Genomic DNA, 26,024 nt, shown 5'->3' with positions numbered 1-26,024 from the left:
ATGGGCGGGGTCTGCGGCTTCCTGAGCGCGGCGTTCACCTGCGCGGCCGCGGCGCTGGGCGGGGCCGAGCTCCTATTGGTGAGTGACTGAGAGGGGCGGGGCCTGTGTTGGGCGGGGCTGAGCTCCTATTGGTGAGTGACTGACAGGGGCGGGGCTAATGGGGATGGGCGGGGCCTGTGCTGGGCGGGGCTGAGCTGCTCCTGGTGAGCGACAGCGGGCGGAGCTAAACGAGATGCGCGCGGGGCTAATGTGATGGGCGGGGCTAAACAGAATGGGCGGGGCCAAACTGCTGCTGGTGAGAGAATGGGCGGGGCTAATGAGGCTGCACTGGGCGGGGCTGCACTGGGTGGGGCCGAGCTGCTGCTGGTGTGAAGGGCGGAGCCAGGTGGGAATGGGTGTGGCTGAGGATGTGCTGGGTGGGGCTACGGAGATGCCAGGGTGTGGTCAGGGTGGGGCGGTGGGCGTGGCTTCCCTCTCCTCAGGGTGTGGCCAGAACGGAGTGGCAGTGGGTGTGGCGGGTGGGCGGAGCCTGTCACCTGTGCGTCCCCTCCCTCCCCCAGGTGTACCTGAGCCCCGGCTGGGCGGTGCTTCCGGGGCGCGGCCGCTGGGGCCGCCTCAACAACGGGCGCGGCTACGGGGCGGGGCTGCTGGCGCTGCTGGGGGCGGGGTCTCTGGCCCCGCCCCGCGTGCGCGCGGTCGCCGCCCCCCTGGGCCCCGCGGGGCTGCTGCTGGCGCTGCTGGCGCTGCAGGCGGGGTCCCTGCGCCACGCCCTGCGCCCCGACCCCGCCCACGCGTGAGTCACGCGCCCCGCCCTCCCCTCCCCGTGCTGACGAGACGCTGATGAGATGCTAATGAGACGCTGATCGCCCCGCCCTCCCCGCCAGGCTGTGCCTGCCCCCCCGGCCCGGGGACCCCCTCCTGCCCTGCGCGCCCCCCGCGCCCCCCAACGCCTCGCGGGGCCGCCCCGGCCCGCAGGGGGCGCTGCCCGCCCTGCCCGGGCCCAGCGCCGCCGTGCTGGCGCGTGAGTCACCGCGGGCGGGGCCGCTCTGAGCGGGTGGGGTGGGCGTGGCCAGTACAGGACACGCCCACCGGGGGGTACCGTGGCTCCACCCCCTGGGCTGGGGAGGAGGGGAGGGGTCACAGGGTGGGGGTGGGGTCATCCTGAGGGGGTGGGGGAGGTGGGCGTGGCCAGCACAGGACACGCCCACAGGGAGGTGTGGGCTCCACCTCTCGGGGTTGATGTGGGGGTGGGGTCGTGGGGAGTTAAGGGTGGGGTCACCCCGGGGTCGTTGGGGGGTCATGGGAAGGTCGTAGGGGTGGGGTCACCCTGAGGTCATGGGGGGGTCATGGGTGGTCATGGGGGTGGGGCCACCTCAGGGTCATGGTGGGGTCACAGAGGTGTCGTGGGTGGGTCACAAGGGGGTCACAGTGGGTGGGGTCACCCTGAGGTCATGGTGGGGTCACAGAGAGGCCATGGGGAGGTCACGGGGGGTGGGGTCACCCCGAGGTCGTGGTGAGGTCACTCGGGGGTCACAAAGGGTCATGGGGGGTGGGGTCACCCTGAGGTCATGGGATGGGGGGTGACGACTTTGGGGGTCACAGAGGGGTCATGGCAAGGTCACAGTGGGTGGAGTCACAGAGCTGTCATGGGGGGGGTCGCAGTGGGTGGGGTCACCCCGAGGTCATTGGGAGGGGCTGTGGGCGTGGCCTCACTGTATTCCCCTCCCCCAGGGAACCTGTGGCCCCGCCCCACGGAGGCGGGGCTGGGGGCGGGGCCTGAGCACGAGGAGGGCGGGGCCGACGCCTCCTTCGGGGCCCTGCTGGGGCTGAGCCTCCCCTCGGCCGCCGGTGAGGGGGGGCCCGAAATGGGGAGGGGGATCCCAAATGGGGAGGGGGAGGGACCCTGAAATTGGGAGGGGGATCCCAAATTGGGGGGGGGGAGATCCGAAATTGGGCGGGGGAGGGGATCTGAAATGGGGGGGGGGGGATCCGAAATTGGGGAGCCAGAGGGACCCCCGAAATGGGGAGGGGGATGCGAAATGGGGAGGGGGATCCCAAATTGGGGGGGGGGGATCCCAAATTGGGGAGGCAGAGGGAACCCCAAAATGGAGAGGGGGAAGCCCAAAATGGGGAGGGGGGAGCCCGAAATGGGGAGGGGGAGGGAGCCCAAAATGAAGGCAAACCCCAAATTGGGGAGGGGGGGATCCCAAAATGGGAAGGGGACACTGAAATGGGGAGGGGGGGTCTGAACTAGGGAGGGGACCCTGGAATTGGGAGGAGAGGGACCCCCAAAATGGGGAGGGGGATCAGAAAGGGGGGGGGGACCCAAAATGGGGAGGGGGATCAGAAAGGGGGGGGACCCAAAATGGGGAGGGGGAGGATCCCGAACTGGGGAGGGGGAGGGAGCCTGAAATGGGGAGAGACCCCAAAATGGGGTGGGAGGACCCCAAAATGGGGAGGGGGAGGGACCCCGAAATGAGGAAGGAGGGGATCTGAATTGGGGAGGGGGGACCCCAAACTGGGGAGGGGGACCCTGAACTGGGGAGGGGGATCCCAAAATGGGTTGAGGGGACCCTGAAATGGGGAGGGGGAGCCCAAAGTGTGGGGGACCCCAAATTGGGGAGGGGGAGGGACCCCGAAATGGGGAGGGGGATGCAGAAATGGGGAGGGGAGACCCCGAATTGGGGAGGGGACCCCGAAATGGGGAGGGGGATCACAAATGTGGGAGGGGCACCCAAAGGGAGAAGGGGTCCAAAATGGGGAGGGGGGGACCCCAAAGTGGGGGGCTCTCTCCCGGGGGTGCTGTGGTGGGTTTTGGGGTTCAGAGGATTTTGGGGATCTGTCCCAGGGGGATTTTGGGGTTCATGCTGATCTCGGGGTGCCCCAGGGGCGCTGTGGGTGGGTTTTGGGGTTCAGGGTGATTTCGGGGTCCCCCAGGGGTGCTGTGGTGGGTTTTGGGGTTCAGAGGATATTTGGGATCTGTCCCAGGGGGATTTTGGGGTTCATGCTGATTTTGGGGTGCCCCAGGGGTGCTGTGGTGGGTTTTGGGGTGCCCCAGGGGTGCTGTGGGCGGGTTTTGGGGTTCACTCTGGTTTCGGGGTGCCCAGGAGTGCTGTGGGCGGGTTTTGGGGTTCACTCTGGTTTCGGGGTGCCCCAGGGGCGCTGTGGGTGGGTTTTGGGGTTCACTCTGGTTTCGGGGTGCCCAGGGGTGCTGTGGGCGGGTTTTGGGGTGCCCCAGGGGCGCTGTGGGCGGGTTTTGGGGTTCACTCTGGTTTCGGGGTGCCCCAGGGGTGCTGTGGGCGGGTTTTGGGGTGCCCCAGGGGCGCTGTGGGCGGGTTTTGGGGTTCAGGGTAATTTCGGGGTGCCCCAGGGGTGCTGTGGGCGGGTTTCGGGGTGCCCCAGGGGCGCTGTGGGCGGGTTTTGGGGTTCAGGGTAATTTCGGGGTCCCCCAGGGGTGCTGTGGGGGTGCAGCCGCTGCTCGGAGCTCGGGGACGTCGCTCGCTCCGTCCCGGCCGGGAGCCTCGGGGCCGCCACGGCCACGGCCCTGGCATGTATCCGAGCCCCAAGGGGGACCCCAAAACCGCGGGGGGGACCCCAAAAATGGGGAGGGGGACCCCAAAAATGGGGAGGGGGACCCCAAAACCTGGGAGGGGAATCCTGGAATAGGGGGGGGGAGCTGGAATTATGAGAGGACCCCCAAAACCTGGGGGTCACCACGGCCCTGGGGTGAATCCGAACCCCAAAGGGGGACCCCAAAAATGGGGAGGGGGAACCCAAAAATGGAGGGGGACCCCAAAACCTGGGGGTTAACGTGGCCCTGGGCTGTATCCGGCCCCAAAATTGGGGGGAGCTCCAAAATTGCAGGGAGACCCCAAAAGGTGAGGGGGATTTTGAGGATTTTTTTCAGGGATTTTGGGGGGGATTTGGGGTTTTTGGGGAGGTTTTGTGGAATTTTTGGGGTGCTGGGGGATTTTTCAAGGAATTGGGGGGGGGGATTTGGGGGATTTTGGGGTGCTGAGGGGGATTTGAGGGGGGGTTTGTGGTTTTGGGAATGTTTGGGGGGAATTTTGGGGGATTTGAGGGGGGTTTTGTGGGGATTTAGGGGCGCGAGGGGATTTTGGGGTGTTTTGGGGGGATTTTGGGTTTTTTGGGGGATATTTTGGGGTGTTTTGGGGTGTATTTTGGGGTTTTTTTGGGGGAGGGTATTTTGGGGTTTTTTGGGGGGGTATTTTGGGGTGTTCTGGGTGGGATCTTGGGTTTTTTGGGGGGAATTTTGGGTTTTTTGGGGGGTATTTTGGGGTGTATTTTGGGGTTTTTTTGGAGGGTATTTTGGGTTTTTTGGGGGGGGTATTTTGGGGTGTTCTTGGTGGGATCTTGGGTTTTTTGGGGGGAATTTGGGTTTTTTTGGGGGGGGGTTGGGATTTTGGAGGATTTGGTGGTTTTTGGGGGTATTTTGGGGGTTTTTGGGGTGGGATTTTGGGGATGTTTTGGGTGGGATTTGGTGGTTTTTGGGGGTATTTTGGGGGTTTTTGGGGGTATTTTGGGGGTTTTTGGGGATGTTTTGGGGATGTTTTGGGTGGGGTTTTGGGGGTTTTTGGGGTTTTTGTGCTTTCCTTGACAGGCAGACCTGAGCGCGGCGCTGCTGCTGGGGGCCAGCGTGGAGGGGCAGCTGCTGCGGGACAAGTGAGAGCGGGGACAGCGCTGGCACCGGTGCCACCGGGGGAGGGCACAGGGTCCCTGGTGTCACCAGGGGGGTCCCGGTGTCACCAGGGGGGGCACAGGGTCCCTGATGTCACCAGGGGGGTCCCGGTGTCACCAGACACCCCCAATGTCGCATGGGGAGTCCTCGGTGTCCCCGATGCCATCAAGGGGTCCCCAATTGTCCCTAAAGGATCCCCAGTGTCACTGGGAGGTCTTTGATGTCCCCAAGGGGTCCCCGATGTCATCAGGGGTCCTCGTCAATGTCCCCAGGGGGTCCCCAGCGTCATCCGAGGCGTCCCCAATGTCACCGGGGGCGTCCTTGATGTCCCCAAAGGTGTCCCTCGTGGGGTTCACAGCGTCACCCTGGGCAGTGTCCCCATGTCCCTGGGCAGTGTCCCCACTCTGTCCCCATGTCCCTCTCGTGTCCCCTTTAGGTTCAGCGTCACCCTGGGCAGTGTCCCCGTGCTGTCCCCATGTCCTTCCTGTGTCCTGGGCAGTGTCCCCATGTCCCTCTCGTGTCCCCTTTAGGTTCGGTGCCACCCTGGGCGCTGTCCCCGTGCTGTCCCCATGTCCCCAGGCACTGTCCCCTCACTGTCCCCTTGTCCCCTGTAGGTTCGGTGCCACCCTGGGCTGTGTCCCCGGGCAGTGTCCCCACGCTGTCCCCTTGTCCCCACAGGTTCGGTGCCACCCTGGGCGCTGTCCCCGTGCTGGCCGCTGTCCCGGGCAGTGTCCCCACACTGTCCCTGGGCAGTGTCCCCACTCTGTCCCCATGTCCCTCTCATGTCCCCACAGGTTCGGTGCCACCCTGGGCAGTGTCCCCATGCTGGCCGCTGTCCCGGGCAGTGTCCCTGCTGTCCCCGTGCTGTCCCCTCACTGTCCCCTTGTCCCCACAGGTTCGGTGCCACCCTGGGCGGTGTCCCCGTGCTGTCCCCATGTCCCTCTCGTGTCCCCACAGGTTCGGTGCCACCCTGGGCGGTGTCCCCGTGCTGTCCCCATGTCCCTCTCGTGTCCCCACAGGTTCGGTGCCACCCTGGGCGGTGTCCCCGTGCTGGCCGCTGTCGCCTGGCCCTGGCCGTGGCTGCCCGTGCTGGGGGCGGGGCTCTCGGCGGGGGGGGCGGGGCTCCAGGCGCTGCTGGGCGGTTCCCGCCTCCTGCGCGCGCTGGCGCGGACACGGGCGCTGCCGCTGCCCCGCGTGAGTGCCACCACGGGGCCGTGTCCCCAAGGGGGTCCCCGGGGTGTCCCCATGTCCCCAAGGGGGTGCCCATGTCCCCAAGGGGGTGCCCATGTCCCCAAGGGGGTCCCCGGGGTGTCGCCATGTCCCCAAGGGGGTGCCCATGTCCCCAAGGGTGTCCCCATGTCCCCAAGGGGAGTCCCCATGTCCCCAAGGGGGTGCCCATGTCCCCAAGGGGGTGCCCATGTCCCCAAGGGGGTGCCCATGTTCCCAAGGGGAGGCCCCATGTCCCCAAGGGGGTGCCCATGTTCCCAAGGGGGTCCCCAGGGGGGTCCCCAGGGGTGTCCCCAAGGGGTCCCGGTGTCCCCAAGGGGTTTTGCTGTTCCTAAGGGTGTCCTCGGTGTCCCCAAGGGTGTCCCCAGGGGTGTCCCCAGGGGTGTCCCCAAGGGGTCCCGGTGTCCCCAAGTGGGTCCCCAAGGGGTTCTGATGTTCCTAAGGGTGTCCTCGGTGTCCCCAGGGGTGTCCCCAAGGGGTCCCGGTGTCCCCAGAGGGGTCCTCGGTGTCCCCAAGGGTGTCCCCAAGGGGTCCTGGTGTCCCCAAGGGGGTGCCCAGAGAGTCCCCAATGTCCCCAAGGGGTCCCGGTGTCCCCAAGGGGGTCCCCAAGGGGTCCCCGTGTCCCCAAGGGCAGTCCCCATGTCCCCAAGGGGTCCCGGTGTCCCCAAGTGGTTCTGATGTTCCTCAGGGTGTCCTCGGTGTCCCCAAGGGTGTCCCCAAGTGGTTCTGATGTTCCTAAGGGTGTCCTCGGTGTCCCCAAGGGGGTGCCCAGAGAGTCCCCAATGTCCCCAAGGGGTCCCGGTGTCCCCAGAGGGGTCCTTGGTGTCCCCAAGGGGGTCCCCAATGGGGTCCCCAAGGGGTCCCGGTGTCCTCGGTGTCCCCAAGGGGGTGCCCAGAGAGTCCCCAATGTCCCCAAGGGGTCCCCAAGGGGATCCCGGTGTCCCCAAGGGGGTCCCGGTGTTCCTGAAGATGTCCCCCGTGTCACCGAGTGGGTCCTCGATGTCCCCAAGGGTGTCCCCAGAGGGTTCCGGGCTCTCCGAGGGTGTCCCTGGTGTCCCTAAGGGTGTCCTCAATGTCCCTTAGCGGGTCCCCAAGGGGGTCCCGGTGTCCCTGTGGGTGTCCTGGTGTTCCTAAGGGGGTCCTCAGGGTGTCCCCGATGTCCCCAAGGGTGCCCCCAGGGGGTTCCCAGTGTCCCCAAGGGGGTCCTGGTGGCCCTAAGGGGGTTTCTGATGTCTCCAAGGGTGTCCCCAAGGGGTCCCCGGTGTCCCTAAGGGGGTCCCCAAGGGTGTCCTGGGGTTCCTAAGGGTGTCCTTAATGTCCCCAGGGGGGTCCCCAAGGGGTCCCCGATGTTTCCAAGGTTGTCCCCGGTGTCACTAAGGGGGTCCCCGATGTCCCCAAGGGGATCCCCAGGAGGTTCTCAGTGTCCCCAGGGGAGTCCCCGATGTCCCCAAGGGGGTCCCCAAGGGGTCCCAGTGTCCCTAAGGGTGTCCTGGTGTTCCTAAGGGTGTCCTCAATGTCCCCAAGGGTGTCCCCAGGGGGGTCCGCAATGTCCCCAAGGGGTCCCGGTGTCCCTAAGGGTGTCCTGGTGTTCATAAGTGGGTCCTCGATGTCCCCAAGGGTGTCCCCAGAGGATCCCGGGGTCTCCAAGGGTGTCCCCAATATTCCCAAGGGGTCCCGGTGTCCCTAAGGGCCTTTCTGATGTCCCCAATGTCCCCAGGGTGTCCCTAAGGGTGTCCTCAATGTCCCTAAGGGGGTCCCCCGTGTCCCCAAGGGGGTCCCAATGTCCCCAAGGGGGTCTCCAGGGGGTCCAGGGGTCCCCAAGGGTGTCCCCAAGGGTGTCCCCAATGTCCCCAGGGCGGGTCCCGCTGTCCCTAAGGATGTCCTGGCGTTCCTAAGGGTGGCTTTGGCGGTGTCCTCAATGTCCCCAAGGGGGTCCCCAGGGGTCCCCAGTGTCCCCAAGGGGGTCCCAGTGTCCCCAAGGGGGTCCCGGTGTTCCTAATGGTGTCCTCAATGTCCCCAAGGGGGTCCCCAAGGGGTCTCAGTGTCTCTAAGGATGTCCCCACGAGTGTCCCCAGAGGGTCCCCGATGTCCTCAAGGGGGTCCCCAAGGTCCCAAGGGGTCCCAATGTCCCTAAGGGTGTCTCCAGAGGGTCTCCAATGTCCCCAAGGGGTCCCTGATGTCCCCAAGGGGGTTCCGCTGTACCCAGGGGGGTCCCCAGGGGGTCCCGGTGTCCCTAAGAGTGTCCCCAAGGGTGTCCTCAATGGGTCCCCAATGTCCCCAAGGGAGTCTCGTGTCCCTGAGGGTGTCCCCAAGGGGTCCCGGTGTCTCCAAGGGTGTCCTCAATGTCCCTAAGGGGATCCCCAATGTCCCCAAGGGGTCCCTGTGTCCCTCAGGGTCCCCCATGTTTGTCTGTCCCCGTGTCCCTCAGTGTCCCTGTGTCCCTCAGTGTCCGTGTGTCCCTCAGTGTCCCCATGTCCCCTCAGTGTCCCCGTGTCCCTCAGGGTCCGTCTGTCCTTCAGGCTCTGTCCCGGGGCCGGCTGTGGCCGCTGTTGGTGACCCTGCTGATGTCCCCATGTCCCTCAGTGTCCGTGTGTCTGTCTGTCCCTCAGGCTCTGTCCCGGGGCCGGCTCTGGCCGCTGTTGGTGACCCTGCTGATGTCCCCATGTCCCTCAGTGTCCGTGTGTCTGTCTGTCCCTCAGGCTCTGTCCCGGGGCCGGCTCTGGCCGCTGTTGGTGACCCTGCTGATGTCCCCATGTCCCCTCAGTGTCCGTGTGTCCGTCTGTCCCTCAGGCTCTGTCCCGGGGCCGGCTCTGGCCGCTGTTGGTGACCCTGCTGACCGCTGCCCTGGGGGTGCTCCTGGGCTCTCTGGACCTGCTGGCCCCGGTGCTCTCCGTGTGCGTGGCCCCGCCCCCGGACGGTGACGTCAGAGCGACGTCAGAGCGGCGTCGGGCTGCCCGGTGACGTCATCCACCCCCCCATCCCCCGCAGGCTGTGCCTGACGTCACACCTGGGGCTGAACCTGGCGTGCGCCCTGCAGGGGCTGCTGCCCACGGCCGGCTGGAGCCCGCGCTGCCCGCTGTACCACTGGTCAGTGAGGGACCGCAGTGACCATGAGTGACCAATGAGTGACCCTGAGTGACAATGAGTGACCACCGAGTGACCCTGAGTGACCAATGAGTGACCCTGAGTGACCCTGAGTGACCAATGAGTGACCTGCAGTGACCAATGAGTGACCCTGAGTGACCCTGAGTGACCCCTGAGTGACCCCTGAGTGACCCTGAGTGACAATGAGTGACCACCGAGTGACCCTGAGTGACCCTGAGTGACCACTGAGTGACCCCTGAGTGACCAATGAGTGACCCTGAGTGACCCTGAGTGACCTGCAGTGACCAATGAGTGACCAATGAGTGACCCTGAGTGACCCGCAGTGACCAATGAGTGACCACTGAGTGACCATGAGTGACCCTGAGTGACCCTGAGTGACCAATGAGTGACCACTGAGTGACCCTGAGTGACCCTGAGTGACCATGAGTGACCCCTGAGTGACCTGCAGTGACCAATGAGTGACCAATGAGTGACCCTGAGTGACCCTGAGTGATCTGCAGTGACCAATGAGTGACCAATGAGTGACCCTGAGTGACCCTGAGTGACCAATGAGTGACCCATGAGTGACCCTGAGTGACCATGAGTGACCACTGAGTGACCCATGAGTGACCAATGAGTGACCCCTGAGTGACCCTGAGTGACCCCTGAGTGACCCCTGAGTGACCAATGAGTGACTGCTGGCTGTCCCTGTCCCCAGGTCGGTGTCCCTGGCTGGGGCCCTGCTCTGTCTGTCCCTCATGTTTGTCACCTGCTGTCCCTGTGTCCCCGAGTGTCCCCATGCTGTCCCCAGTCGGTGTCCCTGTCCCCATGTCCCCGTGCTGTCCCTATCCCTGAGTGTCCCCATGCTGTCCCCATGTCCCTGTGCCCATGCTGTCCCTGTCCCCATGTCCCTGTGCCCATGTCCCTGTCTCTGTCCCCAGGTCACTGTCCCTGTCCCCATGGTGTCCCTGTCCCTGTCCCCATGTCCCTGTCCCTGTGCCCATGCCCCTGTCCCCATGCTGTCCCCATGGTGTCCCTGTCCCTGTGCCCATGTCCCTGTCCCTGTCCCCATGCTGTCCCTGTCCCTGTCCCCATGCTGTCCCTGTCCCCATGGTGTCCCTGTCCCTGTCCCTGTCCCTGTCCCCATGCTGTCCCTGTCCCCATGCTGTCCCTGTCCCCATGTCCCTGTCCCTGTGCCCATGTCCCTGTCTCTGTCCCCAGGTCACTGTCCCTGTCCCCATGCTGTCCCCGTGGTGTCCCTGTCCGTGTCCCCAGGTCGCTGTCCCGGTCCCTGTGCCCAGGTCGCTGTCCCTGTCCCCATGGTGTCCCCATGGTGTCCCTGTCCCCATGGTGTCCCTGTCCCTGTCCCTGTCCCTGTCCCTGTCCCTGTCCCTGTCCCCATGCTGTCCCTGTCCCCATGCTGTCCCTGTCTGTGTCCCCAGGTCGCTGTCCCGGTCCCTGTGCCCAGGTCGCTGTCCCTGTCCCCATGGTGTCCCCATGCTGTCCCTGTCCCCATGCTGTCCCTGTCCCCATGCTGTCCCTGTCCCCATGGTGTCCCTGTCTGTGTCCCCAGGTCGCTGTCCCTGGCCGGGGCCCTGCTGTGCCTGTCCCTCATGTTTGTCACCTGCTGGCACTGCGCCCTGCTGGCCCTGGGCATCGGCGCCACCGCCTACAAATACCTGGAGTTCCGCAGGTGAGGGGACAGCAAAGGGGACACCTGGGGACAGGGACACACCTGGGGGGGGGGAAACAGGGACACCTGGGGACAGGGACACACCTGGACAGGAAACAGGGACACACCTGGGGGGGAAACAGGGACAGGGACACACCTGGGGGGGGGAAACAGGGACACACCTGGGGGGGGGAAACAGGGACACACCTGGGGACAGGGACAGGGACACACCTGGGGGGAAAACAGGGACACACCTGGGGGGAAACAGGGACAGGGACACACCTGGGGGGGAACAGGGACACACCTGGGGGGAAACAGGGACACCTGGGGGGAAAAGGACTCACCTGGGAGGGAAACAGGGACACACCTGGGGGGAAACAGGGACACACCTGGGGGGGCCTCACGCTCACCTGTGGGCCCCGCCCCTCCCCCCGCAGCGCCCAGAGCGAGTGGGGGGAGGGGCTGCGGGGGCTCTCGCTGAGCGCGGCCCGGCTGGCGCTGCTGCGGCTGGAGGATGGACGGCCCCCGCCCCCCAGCCAAAGGTGAGAGAGACCCCCCCCCAAAATACCCCAAAACCACCCCAAAAACACCCCAAAACAGCCCCCGCCCCCCAGCCGCAGGTGAGAGAGACCCCGCCCCAAAATACCCCAAAAACACCCCAAAAACAGCCCCCGCCCCCCAGCCAAAGGTGAGAGAGACCCCGCCCCAAAATACCACAAAAATACCCCAAAACCACCCAAAACCAGCCCCTGCCCCCCAGCCTCAGGTGAGAGAGACCCCACCCCAAAATACCCCAAAAACACCCAAAAACAGCCCCCGCCCCCCAGCCGCAGGTGAGAGAGACCCCACCCCAAAAACAGCCCCAAAACCAGCCCAAAAACAGCCCCAAAACAGCCCAAAAACAGCCCAAAATACCCCAAAAACACCCCAAAACAGCCCCTGCCCCCAGCCAAAGGTGAGACCCCAAAATATCCCAAAACCAGCCTCAAACACCCCAATACCACCCCCAAAAACAGCCCCCAAAACATCCCTGAACCCCCCAGCCTCAGGCGGGAGAGACCCCCAAAACCCCCCTAAAACCCCCTAAAACCCCCCCAAAACACCCCAAAACCCCCCTAAAACCCCCTAAAACCCCCCCAAAAACAGCCCCCGCCCCCAGCCTTAGGTGAGAGACCCCCAAAACCCCCCAAAAACACCCCCAAAACCCCCCAAAAGCAGCCCCCGCCGCCAGTCTCAGGTGAGACCCCCCCTGAACTCCCCCCACGTCCCCCTCCCTCTGTCCCCCCCCCCCCATGTCCCCTCGTTGGTGCTGTCCAAGCCCTGTGCCCCCCCCCATGTCCCCTCGTTGGTGCTGTCCAAGCCCTGTCCCCCCCCCCCGTCCCCATGTTCCCCCCCCCGTGACCCCGTTTCTCTCTGTCCCCCCCCCCCAGGCCGCAGCTGTTGGTGCTGTCCGATCCCTGTCACGCCCCCCATGTCCCCGTGTCCCCCGCCATGTCCCCAGGCCCTGTGTCACCCCCCCGTGTCCCCACGTCCCCACAGCGCCCCTCATGTCCCCGTATTCCCCCCAGTGACCCCCCAGTTCCTCTCTCTGTTTCCCTCCCCCCCCCCCCAGACCGCAGCTGTTGGTGCTGTCCAATCCTGGGGACCCCCCCAGTGTCCCCCCCATGTCCCCCCGTCCCTGTCACTCCCACAGTGACCCCCATGTCCCCCCCCAGTGACCCCCATGTCCCCGCCCCAGTGACCCCCATGTCCCCCCCCCAGTGACCCCGTTCCTCTCTCTGTTTCCCTCCCCCCCCCCAGGCCGCAGCTGTTGGTGCTGTCCTGTCACCCCCACCGTGTCCCCACCGTGTCCCCCCCGTGTCCCCAAGTCCCTGTGTCACCCCCCCCCATGTCCCCGTGTCCCTGTGACCCCCAGGGTTCCCCCCGTGTCCCCAGGCCCTGTGTCACCCCCCCCAAGTCCCCACGTCCCCCCGGTGACCCCGTTTCTCTCTCTCTGTCTCCGTCCCCCCCCATGTCCCCCAGTGACCCCCACAGTGACCCCCACATGACCCCCCAGTGACCCCCATGTCCCCCCCCAGTGACCCCGTTCCTCTCTCTGTCCGTCCCCCCCCCCCAGGCCGCAGCTGTTGGTGCTGTCCAAGCCCGGGGACCCCCCCGGCCCCCCCCCCCCGGCCGGAGCTGGTGGCACTGGCCGCGCAGCTGCAGGGGGGGGGGCGGGGCCTGACCGTGCTGGGGGCGGTGCTGGGCGGGGCCCTGCACGAGGAGCTGCCCCGGGCGCGCGGGGCTGAGAAGGTCAGAGGTCACGGAGGGGTCACGGGGTCATGGGGGGGTCACGGGGGGTCACGGGGTCGTGGGGTTATTGGGGTTTATGGGGGCGGGGCTGGGCGGGGCCCTGCACGAGGAACTGCCCCGAGCACGTGGGGCTGACAAGGTCAGAGGTTATGGGGGGGTCATGGGGGTCACAGGGTCATGGGGGGTCACGGGGTCATCGGGGGGTCACGGGGTCATGGGGTTATTGGGGTTTATGGGGGCGGGGCCTGACCGTGCTGGGGGCGGGGCTGGGCGGGGCCCTGCACGAGGAGCTGCCCCGGGTGGGCGGGGCTGAGAAGGTCAGAGGTCACGGAGGGGTCACGGGGTCATGGGGGGTCACGGGGGGTCATCGGGTTATTGGGGTTTATGGGGGTGGGGCCTGACCGTGCTGGGGGCGGGGCTGGGCGGGGCCCTGCACGAGGAGCTGCCCAGGGCCGGGGGGGGGCTGAGAGGGTCAGTGGGGGTCAAAGGTCATGGAGGGGGTTAATGGTGGGGTCACAAGGGTCATTGGGGGGTCACGGGGTCATTGGGGGGTCATGGAGGTTATGGTGTCATGGGAGTCATGGGGAGGTCATTGGGGTGGGGGCTTTGGGGTGTCCCTGTCCCCATGTCCCTGACGGTGTCCCTGTCCCCGTCCCTGTCCCACGTCCCCATGTCCCATAACCCTGTCCCCATATCCCATGTCCCTGACTGTGTCCCCTGTGTGTCCCCATGTCCCTGACACTGTCCCTGTCCTTGTGTGTCCCCAGGCGCTGCGGGTGGCGCTGTCCCTGCCGGTGTCCCCATGTCCCTGACAATGTCCTCTGTGTCCCCAGGCGCTGCGGGTGGCGCTGTCCCGGTGTCGGTGTCCCCATTCCCTGCTGGTGTCCCCATGTCCCTGACAATGTCCCCATGTCCCTGACAGTGTCCCTATGTGTCCCCAGGCGCTGCGGGTGGCGCTGTCCCTGCCGGTGTCCCCCTGTCCCTGACAATGTCCCCATGTCCCTGTGTGTCCCCCTGTCCCTGACAGTGTCCCCATGTCCCTGTGTGTCCCCCTGTCCCTGACAGTGTCCCTGTCCCTGTGTGTCCCCAGGCGCTGCGGCTGGCGCTGTCCCGGGCCGGTGCCCGCGGTTTCGTGCAGGTGTTGGTGACCCCGGAGCCGGGGGCGGGGCTGGCGGCGCTCGTGCAGGGGGTGGGGCTGGGGGCGCTCCGCCCCAACACCGTCCTGCTGGGCTGGCCCCGCCGCTGGCGGCAGCAGCCCGACCCCGCCAGGGCCGCCCGGGACTTCGTGGGTACGGGGGGGACAGCGGGGACAGCGGGGACAGCGGGAGGGTTGGGGACAATGGGGGGGTTGGGGGGACTGGGGACATTGGGGACATTGGGGACAATGGGGACTTCGTGGGTACAGGGACACTGGGGGGACATTGGGGACATTGGGGGGATTGGGGACATTGGGGACAATGGGGGGATTGGGGACATTGGGGACATTGGGGGGATTGGGGACATTGGGGACATTGGGGACAATGGGGACTTCGTGGGTATGGGGACACTGGGGGGACATTGGGGACTGCGGGGGGATTGGGGACATTGGGGGGATTGGGGACATTGGGGACATTGGGGACAATGGGGACTTCGTGGGTATGGGGACACTGGGGGGACATTGGGGACAGCGGGGGGATTGGGGACATTGGGGGGATTGGGGACATTGGGGACATTGGGGGGACTGGGGACAATGGGGGGATTGGGGACAATGGGGGCTTCCTGGGTACAGGGACACTGGGGCAACATTGGGGACATGGGGGGGATTGGGGACATGGGGGGGATTGGGGACAGTGGGGGCATTGGGAACATTGGGGGAATTGGGGGCAATGGGGACATTGGGGGGATTGGGGACACTGGGGGGGACATTGGGGGATTGGGACATTGGGGACATTGGGGGTATTGGGGACATTGGGGGGATTGGGGGCAATGGGGACTTTGTGAGTACGGGGGACATTGGGGACAATGGGGACATTGGGGACATTGGGGACATTGGGGGCAATGGGGGCAATGGGGACTTTGGGGGTACGGGGACATTGGGGGGGACAATGGGGGGGTTGGAGGGATTGGGGACAATGGGGACATTGGGGGCATTTGGGACCTTGGGGATTTGAGTGGGTTGGAGACATTGGAGGGATTGAGGACCGCAGGGGGACTGGGGACATTGGGGACATCGTGGGGATTGGGGACATCGAGGGGATTGGGGACATTGGGCGCAATGGGGATATTGGGGGAGTTGGGGACATTGGGGGCATTGGGGACATCGTGGGGATTGGGGACATTGAGGGGATTGGGGACAATGGGGGGATTGGGGGGACATTGGGGGGATTGGGGCATTGGGGGGATTGGGGACAATGGGCCAATGGGGGGGATTGGGGACATTGGGGACAATGGGGACTTTGTGGGTACAGGGACAATGGGGGGATTGGGGACACTGGGGACACCGGGGACATTGGGTACAATGGGGACTTCGTGGGTACAGGGGACATTGGGGACAATGAGGACAATGGGAGGATTGGGGACATTGGGGACAATGGGGGCTTCGTGGGTACGGGGACATTGAGGGGATTGGGGACATTGGGGAGATTGGGGACAATTGCAGACATTGTGGGGATTTGGGACGTTGGGGACATTGGGGGGATTGGGGACAATGGGGGGACTGGGGGATTGGGGACATTGAGGGGATTTGGGACATTGGGGACAATGGGAGGAGCGTAGACGTTGTCGACACCGGGGACATTGGGGTGGGGGCACTGGGGGGATTTGGGACATCGCGAGGATTGGGGGCGTTGAGGACGTTTGGGGGATGGGGACATTGGGGACATTGGGGGATTGGGGACATTGGGGGGACTGGGGACATTGGGGACATTGGGGACATTGGGGGATGGGGACATTGGGGACATTGGGGGATTGGGGACATTGGGGGGACTGGGGACATTGGGGACATTGGGGGATGGGGACATTGGGGACATTGGGGGATTGGGGACATTGGGGGGACTGGGGACATTGGGGATATTGGGGGATTGGGGACATTGGGGACATTGGGGACATTGGGGGATTGGGACATTGGGGACATTGGGAGATTGGGGACATCAGGGGGATTGGGACATTGGGGACTTCAGGGGTACGAGGGACACTGGGGAGACTTTGGAAGGATTGGGGACATTGGGGACATTGGGGGGTTGGGACATTGGGGACATTGGGGACAATGAGGGGATTTGGGGGGATCGGGGACATTGGAAGGATTGGGCGCAATGGGGGACATTGAGGGGATGGGGACAGTGGGGACATTGGGGACTTCGTGGGTAGGAGGGATATTGGGGACAATGGGAGAATTGGGGACATTGGGGGATTGGGGACATTGGGGACATTGGGGACGATGGGGAAATTGGGGGGACATTGGGGGATTGGGACATTGGGGACATTGGGGGTACGGGGGGGACATTGGGGACAGTGAGGGGACGGCGGGGGGGATTTGGGACATTGGCGATATTGGGGACAATGGGGACATTGTGGGTACAGGGGACACCGGGACAGCGGGGACATCGGGGGGACTGGGGACGTCGTGGGTATGGGGGACAACAGGGGGACAGTGGGGACAATGGGGGGATTGGGGACTTCATGGGTAGAGGGGACACTGGGGGGACATTGGGGGGATTGGGGACATGGGGTGGCATGGGGGGAGATGTGGGGTGGGAACGGATGGGAGGGACATTGGGGGACACGGAGAGGGGACATGGGGGGACAGAGGAGCGGGAGGATCTGGGGGCACTCGGGGATCACCGGGGGTCACCAGGACGAGGCGGGGCGGGGGGGGGGGGTCACACAGGGACACCTGGGGATGTCCCTGGTGTCCCCATGTCCCAGCTGATGTCCCCTCCGTCCCCATGTCCCCTCGGCGTGTCCCGCTGTCCCCGCCGATGTCCCCTCTCTGTGTCCCCAGAGCTGCTGCGGGTGGCGGGCGCGGCGGGCCGGGCCCTGCTGGTGTCCAAGGGCGGAGCGGAGCCCGGCCCGGCCCCGGGGGTGTCCCCGGGGGTGTCCCCGGTGCCGGGGCTGTCCCCGGGGGTGTCCCCGTGCCCGGGGGTGTCCCCGGGGGTGTCCCCGGGGGGGTCCCTGGATGTCTGGTGGGTGGTGGGCACCGGGCGCCTCCTGACGCTGCTGCCGCTGCTGCTCCGACAGCACCCGGTAGGGGGCGCCGTGGGGCGGGGCCTCAAGGGGGCGGGGCCTCAACGGGAGGGGCGGGGCTTGAATAATGAGGAAGGGCTTGGGTAGGGTAGGGATAGAATGGGTGGGGGCGGGGCTTGAGCTGTGGGCGGGACTTGAATCGTGAGGGAGGGGCTTGAATAGTGGGGCGGGGCTTGAGTTATGGGGAGGGGCTTGGATTGTAGGGCGGGGATTGAATGGTGGAAGCTGGGTTTGAATGGTGGGGGCGGGGCTTGAGTTGTGGGTGGGGCTGGAACAGGAGGGAGGGGCTTAAACAGTGGGGGGAGGGGATTAAAGTATGGGGCGGGGCTGGAACAGGAGGGAGGGGCTTAAACAGTGGGGGAGGGGATTAAAGTATGGGGCGGGGCTTGAGTTGTGGGGTGGGGCTTAGATGATGGGATTTTGGGAGGGATTTTGGGGCGATTTTTGGGGGGATTTTGGGGTCTCACCCGTACCTGTCCCAGGTGTGGCGGGGCTGCCCCCTGCGCCTGTTCACGGTGGGATTTTGGGGTGGTTTTTGGGGGGATTTTTGGGGAGATTTTTGGATGGATTTTTGGGGGGATTTTTGTGCATTTTGGGGTCTCACCCGTACCTGCCCCAGGTGTGGCGAGACTGCCCCCTGCGCCTGTTCACGGTGGGATTTTGGGGGGATTTTTGGGGGGATTTTTGGGGGGATTTTGGGGTGTCACCCTTTACCTGCCCCAGGTGTGGCGGGGCTGCCCCCTGCGCCTGTTCACGGTGGGATTTTGGGGGGATTTTTGGGGGGATTTTGGGGTCTCACCCGTACCTGCCCCAGGTGTGGCGGGGCTGCCCCCTGCGCCTGTTTATGATGGGATTTTGGGGTGATTTTTGGGGGGATTTTGGGGATTTTGGGGTCTCACCCGTACCTGTCCCAGGTGTGGCGGGGCTGCCCCCTGCGCCTGTTTATGATGGGATTTTGGGGTGGTTTTGGGGGGGATTTTGGGGTGGTTTTGGGGGGGATTTTTGGAGGGATTTTTAGATGGATTTTTGAGGGGATTTTTGGGGGGATTTTGGGGTCTCACCCGTACCTGTCCCAGGTGTGGCGGGGCTGCCCCCTGCGCCTGTTCACGGTGGCGTTGCTGGAGGACAACAGCGAGCGGCTGCGGCGCCTGCTCGAGGCCGTGGTGCGGCGCCGGGGGCTGCCGGCACAGGTGCACGTGGTGGAGCTGGTGAGAACCATAAAACACCCCGAAATACACCTGGGACACCCCCAAAAATACACCTGAGAACCCCAAAAGTACCCCAAAGCCAGCCCTGCCCCACCCTGCCTGCACAGGTGCTTGTGGTGGAGCTGGTGAGGGCCAAAACCACCCCAAAATACACCTGGGTCACCCCAAAAACCTCACTTGAGATACAACTGGGACACCCCAAGAATTACACCTGAGATACCCCAAAAATACACCTGGGAGCCCCCAAAATTTCCCCAAAAATACACCTGGGAACCCCAAAATTTCCCCAAAAATACACCCGGGAACCCCAAAATTTCCCCAAAAATACACCTGGGAACCCCCAAAATGTCGCCAAAAATACACCCGGAAACCCCAAATTTCCCTGAAAATACACCTGGGAACCTCCAAAAATACACCTGGGAGCCCCAAAATTTCCCCAAAAATACACCCGGGAATCCCAAAATTTCCCCAAAATTACACCTGGGAGCCCCCAAACACATCTGAGATACACCTGGGACACCCCAAAACTACCCCAGACACAGCACACCTGGTCCGTACTGGTTTATACCGGTCCATATTGGTCGGTACTGGTCTGTACTGGTTTATACTGGTTTATACTGGTTTATACCGCCCCGGACCGGTTCATACTGGCTTATACTGGTCTGCACTGGTCCGTACTGGTTTACACTGTCTGACAGTGATTTACACTGCTCTGTACCACTCCATACTGGTCCGTACTGGTTTGTACTGGCCTGTATCAGTCTGTACTGGTTTATACTGGTTCATACCGGTCCATACTGGTTTATACCGGTCTGTAGCGGTTTATACTGGTCCGTACTGGTCTGTGCTGGTCCGTACTGGTCCATACTGGTCTGTACTGGTCCATACTGGTCTGTACTGGTCCATACTGGTCCGTACTGGTCCATACTGGTCTGTACTGGTCCATACTGGTCCGTACTGGTCCGTACTGCTCCGTACTGGTCCATACTGGTCCGTACTGGTCCGTATTAGTCCGTACTGGTCCATACCGGTCCGTACCGGTCCGTACTGGTCCGTACTGGTCCATACTGGTCCATACCGGTCCGTACCGGTCCGTACTGGTCCATACTGGTCCGTACTGGTCCGTACTGGTCCATACTGGTTTGTACTGGTCCGTACTGGTCCGTACCGGTCCGTCCCGGTTCCCCAGCACGACGGCGCGGTCTCTGATTACACGTACGAGCGGACGCTGATGATGGAGCAGCGCTCGCAGATGCTGCGGCAGCTGCGCCGAGCCCAGGTGACGTCATCACCCTGTCCGTGACGTCATTGCTGTGTCCATGATGTCATTGTCCTGTTTGTGACGTAATCGCCCTGTCCGTGACGTCATTGCTCAGTCCGTGATGTCATCGCCCTGTCTGTGCTATCATCACCCCGTTTGTGACGTCATCGCCCTGTCTGTGACGTCATCGCCCTGTCTGTAATGTGCTCACCCTCCCCATGATGTCATCGTCCTCCCCATGACATCATCACCACTCCCATGGTGTCATTGCTCATGTTGGTGATGTCATCACCTTCTCCATGACTCCATGATGTCATCACCCCATCCATGATGTCATCACCCTGTCTGTGACATCATCACCACTCCATGATGCCATCACACTGTCTGTGATGTCATAGCCCCTTCCCATGATGTCGTCACCCTCCCTGTGATGTCACTGTACCTTTTGGTTGTGATGTCATCATCCTGTGTGTGACATCATCATTCTGTTTGTGATGTTATTGCCATGAATGTGACATCATTACTCAGTCTGTGATGTCATACTTCTATGACGACATCACACACCCGTATGACATCATTACCCTGTCTGTGACATCATCCCTAAGTCTGTGACATCATCGTCCCGTCTGTGATGTCATCGCTGCCCTCGTGGCATCATCACCTTCCCTGTGATGTCGTGGCCGCCCTGGTGACATCATTTCTTTCCTCTTTGTGACGTCACAGGGAGGCCCCGCCCCCTCGCACCCGCCCAGCGCCGCCGAGGAGGACGAGGGGGGGGGAGGGGAACCCCGGAGAGGGCCCAGCCCGTGAGTGGAACTGGGAACAAACTGGGAACAAACTGGGAACAAACTGGGATGGACTGGGAACAAACTGGGATGGACTGGGAGGGACTGGGAACGGACTGGGATGGACTGGGAGGGACTGGGATGGACTGGGAACAAACTGGGAACAAACTGGGATGGACTGGGATGGACTGGGAGGGACTGGGAACAAACTGGGATGAACTGGGAACAAACTGGGATGAACTGGGAACAAACTGGGATGGACTGGGAGGGACTGGGAACAAACTGGGAACAAACTGGGAACGGACTGGGAACAAACTGGGAGGGACTGGGATGGACTGGGAACAAACTGGGATGGACTGGGAACAAACTGGGAGGGACTGGGATGGACTGGGAACAAACTGGGATGGACTGGGAACAAACTGGGATGGACTGGGAACAAACTGGGAACAAACTGGGAGGGACTGGGAGGGACTGGGACGGACTGGGATGGACTGGGAGGGACTGGGAATGGACTGGGATGGACTGGGAACAAACTGGGAGGGACTGGGCCATACTGGGCCATACTGGGCTGAGGCTGGGCCATACTGGTCCATACTGGTCCATACTGGGAGGGCGGGGTTTGGGGCTCTGGGCTGTACCGGGGGCTGGAGGGTGTGGCACTGGTGGGGACTGGTCCGTACTGGTTTGTACTGGTTTGTACTGGTCTGTACCGGTCTGTGCTGGTTGGGTACGGACCAGCATTAACCAGTACTGGTACGGAGCAGTGTAATGAGTTCATACTGGTCCCTACTGGTTTGTACTGGTCCATACTGGTTTATACTGGTCTGTACTGGTTTATACCAGTGCAAACCGGTCCATACTGGCCCATTCTGGTTTATACTGGTCCTTAGCAGTTTATACTGGTCTGCACCAGTCTATACTGGTTTATACTGGTTCGTAGCAGTTTATACCAGTATGGAGTGGTCTTGACCGGTCTGTACCAGTCCATACTGGTTTATACCGGTCCATACTGGTTTATACCGGTCTGTACCAGTCCATACTGGTCTGTACTGGTCAGGGGGAACGTCCGGTGCATGCACGCCGCCATTGGGGGGGGATGGTCAGTGGGGTCTGTACTGGTCCATACTGGTCCATACCGGTCCATACTGGTTTGTATTGGTCCATACTGGTCCATACTGGTTCATACCGGTCTGTACCAGTTCATACTGGTCCATACTGGTCCATACTGGTCCATACTGGTTCATACCGGTCCATACCGGTCCATACTGGTCCATACCGGTCCATACTGGTCCATACTGGTCTGTACTGGTCAGGGGGAACGTCCGGCGCATGCACGCCGCCATTGGGGGGGGATGGTCAGTGGGGTCTATACTGGTTCATACCGGTCTGTACCAGTTCATACCGGTCCATACTGGTCCATACTGGTCTGTACTGGTCTGTACTGGTCCATACTGGTCCATACCGGTCCATACTGGTCTGTACTGGTCCATACCGGTCCATACTGGTCTGCACTGCTCAGGGGGAACGTCCGGCGCATGCACTGGGACATTGGGGGGGGATGGTCAGTGGGGTCTGTACTGGTTCATACCGGTCCGTACCGGTCCGTACCGGTCCATACCGGTCCATACCGGTCTGTACTGGTTCATACCGGTCCATACCGGTCCATACTGGTCCATACCGGTCTGTACTGGTTTGTACCGGTTCATACCGGTCCATACTGGTCCATACCGGTCCATACCGGTCTGCACTGCTCAGGGGGAACGTCCGGCGCATGGACGCCGCCGAGCGCCTCAACGCCGCCATCTTGGCGCACTCGGGGGGGGCGGGGCTGGTGCTGCTGGACCTGCCGCCCCCTCCCCCACCCCGGCCGCACCGGCCCCGCGAGAACTGCATCCGAAAATGGGGGAAAAACGGGGGAAAACGGGGAAAATGGGGAATAATGGGGAAATGGGGATAATGGGGAAATGGGGATAATGGGGATAATGGGGATAATGGGGAAATGGGAAAAATGGGGAAAATGGGGAAAATGGGGAAATGGGGATAATGGGGAAATGGGGATGGGGAAATTGGGAAAATGGGGAAAATGGGGAAAATGGGGAAAATGGGGAAATGGGGATGGGGAAATGGGGATAATGGGGAAAATGGGGAAAATGGGGAAAATGGGGAAAATGGGGAAATGGGGATAATGGGGAAATGGGGATGGGGAAATTGGGATAATGGGGAAAATGGGGAAAATGGGGAAAATGGGGAAAATGGGGAAAATGGGGAAAATGGGGATGGTGAAATGGGGATAATGGGGAAAATGGGAAAAATGGGGAAAATGGGGATAATGGGGATAAATGGGGATAATGGGGAAATGGGGATGGGGAAATTGGGATAATGGGAAAAATGGGAAAAATGGGAAAAATGGGAAAATGGGGGAAATGGGGATAATGGGAAAAATGGGGAAAATGGGAAAATGGGGATAATGGGGATAATGGGGAAAATGGGAATGGGGGAAATGGGGATAGTGGGGAAAATGGGAAAAATGGGGAATAATGGGAAAAATGGGAAAAATGGGGAATAATGGGAAAATGGGGATAATGGGAATGGGGGAAATGGGGATAATGGGGAAAATGGGGAATAATGGGAAAAATGGGGATAATGGGAAAATGGGAAAAATGGGGAATAATGGGGAAAATGGGGGGAAATGGGAATGGGGGAAATGGGGGAACCCGGCCCTGTGAGAACTGGATCCGAATTGGGGAAAAATGGGGAAAATGGGAAATAATGGGGAAAATGGGGATAATGGGGAAATGGGGATAATGGGAAAAATGGGAAAATGGGGATAATGGGGAAAATGGGGGAAATGGGGAATAATGGGGAAAATGGGGATAATGGGGGAAATGGGGATAATGGGGAATAATGGGGGAATTGGGGGAACCCGGCCCTGCGAGAACTGGATCCGAATTGGGGAAAAATGGGGAAAATGGGAAATAATGGGGAATAATGGGGACAATGGGGAAATGGGGATAATGGGGAAAAATTGGGGAAATGGGGATAATGGGAAAAAAGGGAAAAATGGGAAAAATGGGAATGGGGGAAATGGGGAAACCCGGCCCTGCGAGAACTGGATCCGAATTGGGGGAAAAACGGGGAAAAATGGGGAAAATGGGGATAATGGGGATAATGGGGATAATGGGAATAATGGGAATGGGGGAAATGGGGATAGTGGCATAATGGGGAAATGGGGATAATGGGAAAAATGGGAAAAAAGGGAAAAATGGGAAAAATGGGAGTGGGGGAAATGGGGAAACCCGGCCCTGCGAGAACTGGATCCGAAATTGGGGGAAAAATGGGAAAATGGGAAAAATGGGGAAATGGGGATAATGGGAAAAATGGGAATGGGGGAAATGGGAAAAATGGGGAATAATGGGGAAAAATGGGAAAAATGGGAATGGGGGAAATGGGGAAACCCGGCCCCGCGAGAACTGGATCCGAAATTGGGGGAAAAACGGGGAAAAATGGGGAAAATGGGAAAAATGGGAAAAATGGGAAATGGGGGAAACTGGGAGGAATGGGGGAAACTGGGAGTTACTGGGAGGGCACTGGGAGTTGTTGGGTGTTGCTGGGAGGGCACTGGGAGGTACTGGGAGGGCACTGGGAGGTACTGGGAGGTACTGGGAGGGCACTGGGAGGTACTGGGAGGGCACTGGGGGTTACTGGGAGTTACTGGGAGGGCACTGGGAGTTGTTGGGTGTTACTGGGAGGGTACTGGGAGGTACTGGGAGGGCACTGGGGGTTACTGGGAGGGCACTGGGAGGGCACTGGGGGTTACTGGGAGTTACTGGGAGGGCACTGGGGGTTACTGGGGATCACTGGGAGTCCCTGGGAGGGCTCCGGAGGTCCCTGGGAGGGTACTGGGAGGTACTGGGAGGGTACTGGTTTGTACTGGTTTATACTGGTGAGCCCTTGACCCCAGCCCAGATCTGGAGTTCCTGGAGGTGCTGACCGAGGGCCTGGGGCCGGTGCTGCTCGTCAGGGACGGGGACGGAGATGGAGACCAGTGCTCCCAGTATGGAACTGGGAACGACACTGGGGAGCCCTGAGAGCCCAGTATGGAACTGGGAATGGGCCCAGTGCTCCCAGTATGGAACTGGGGACGACACTGGGGAGCCCTGAGAGCCCAGTATGGGACTGGGAGGGACTGGGATGGACTGGGAGGGAACTGGGAATGGGCCCAGTGCTCCCAGTATGGAACTGGGAATGGAGCCCAGTGCTCCCAGTATGGAACTGGGGACGGCAATGGAGAGCCCTGAGAGCCCAGTGTTCCCAGTTCACTCCCAGTGCTCCCAGTATGGAACTGGGAATGGGCCCAGTGCTCCCAGTACGGAACTGGGAATGAGCCCAGTGCTCCCAGTATGGAACTGGGAATGGGCCCAGTGCTCCCAGTATGGAACTGGGGACGGCAATGGAGAGCCCAGTGCTCCCAGTTCACTCCCAGTGCTCCCAGTATGGAACTGGGAATGGGCCCAGTGCTCCCAGTATGGAACTGGGGACGGCAGTGGAGAGCCCAGTGCTCCCAGTTCACTCCCAGTGCTCCCAGTATGGAACTGGGAATGGTGCCCAGTGCAGCCCAGTGCTCCCAGTATGATCCCGTTGCCCTCCCAGTTCACTCCCAGTGCTCCCAGTATGGCCCCAGTGCCCTCCCAGTGCTTCCAGTGCCTTCCCAGTTCACTCCCAGTGCTCCCAGTTCGCTCCCAGTTCGCTCCCAGTTCACTCCCAGTGCTCCCAGTCCGGTCCCAGTCCTTTGCTGGTTTTCGCACTTTGATTTCACCAAAGATCCTCAATAAAACCACCCCAAAAATGGAAATTTTGGAGCCCTGGTGGATTTTGGGGTCTCTGAGGGGATTTTGCTGCTTCCTGAGGGGATTTTTGGGGGCCTCTGAAGGGATTTTGGGGCCCAGTGGATTTTCGGGTTCTCTAAAGGAATTTTGTGGCCCGGGTGGATTTTTGCCATCTCTGAGGGGATTTTGAGGCTCCCCGAGGGGACTTTGGGGCTCTCGGAGGGGAATTTGGGGCTCTTTTGGTGATTTTTGGGGATCTCTGAGGGGATTTTGAGGTCCAGTGGATTTTTGGGGATCTCTGAGGGGATTTTGAGGTCCAGTGGATTTTTGGGATCTCTGAGGGGATTTTGGAGCCCCGGTGGATTTTGTGGTTCTCCGAAGGAATTTGGGCCTCCCTGAGGGGATTCTGGGGGTCCCTGAGGCGATTTTGGGGCTCCCTGACAGAAGTTCGGGGCTCTCGCGGCGATTTCGGTCTCCCTGAGGGAATTTGAGAAGGGGGAGGGGCCAGAAGTGGGCGTGGCCTCACTCCAAACACGCGCCAGCGCCTCCCACACGTGACGGCCCCTCCTACACGTGACCTTCACTGCGACACGTGACCGTCCATCCTGCACGTGACTGCGCGCGCCGAGGGGGCGTGGTCGTTGCAGAAGGGCTGCGGTCGCTGCCCTGAGGGGGCGTGGCCACGTGCCCTGAAGGGGCGTGGCAGCGGCGGAGTGGGCGTGTCCTCACGCTGAGAGGGGGTGTGATCG

At 62.2% G+C, this 26,024-nt stretch overlaps 1 protein-coding gene and 1 long non-coding RNA gene across 2 annotated transcripts; both read left to right on the top strand.

The window, feature by feature from the left end:
- On the top strand, window positions 1-24,537 carry LOC132086033 (solute carrier family 12 member 4-like). Its single transcript, XM_059491495.1, has 23 exons — window positions 1-78; window positions 561-793; window positions 885-1,021; window positions 1,732-1,848; window positions 3,453-3,547; window positions 4,622-4,683; window positions 5,719-5,893; window positions 8,446-8,568; window positions 8,717-8,820; window positions 8,915-9,013; window positions 10,584-10,703; window positions 11,120-11,224; window positions 12,113-12,183; window positions 12,295-12,303; window positions 12,799-12,974; window positions 13,742-13,768; window positions 14,065-14,263; window positions 16,954-17,195; window positions 18,272-18,403; window positions 19,593-19,682; window positions 20,388-20,470; window positions 22,205-22,338; window positions 24,416-24,537. Exons 1-23 carry the CDS (start codon window positions 1-3, stop codon window positions 24,535-24,537), a joined length of 2,733 nt encoding a protein of 910 aa, XP_059347478.1.
- On the top strand, window positions 24,537-25,301 carry LOC132086083 (uncharacterized). The gene is made up of 2 exons (XR_009420351.1): window positions 24,537-24,963; window positions 25,015-25,301. It is a non-coding gene; the product is annotated as an uncharacterized LOC132086083 (long non-coding RNA).
- The last annotated feature ends 723 nt before the right edge of the window (window positions 25,302-26,024 follow it).

Source organism: Ammospiza nelsoni, chromosome 35 (genome assembly GCF_027579445.1).
Source record: "Ammospiza nelsoni isolate bAmmNel1 chromosome 35, bAmmNel1.pri, whole genome shotgun sequence".
NCBI lineage: Eukaryota > Metazoa > Chordata > Aves > Passeriformes > Passerellidae > Ammospiza > Ammospiza nelsoni.
The sequence above is the reverse complement of the archived record's forward strand: the minus strand, read 5'-3'. Positions and strand labels throughout refer to the sequence as shown.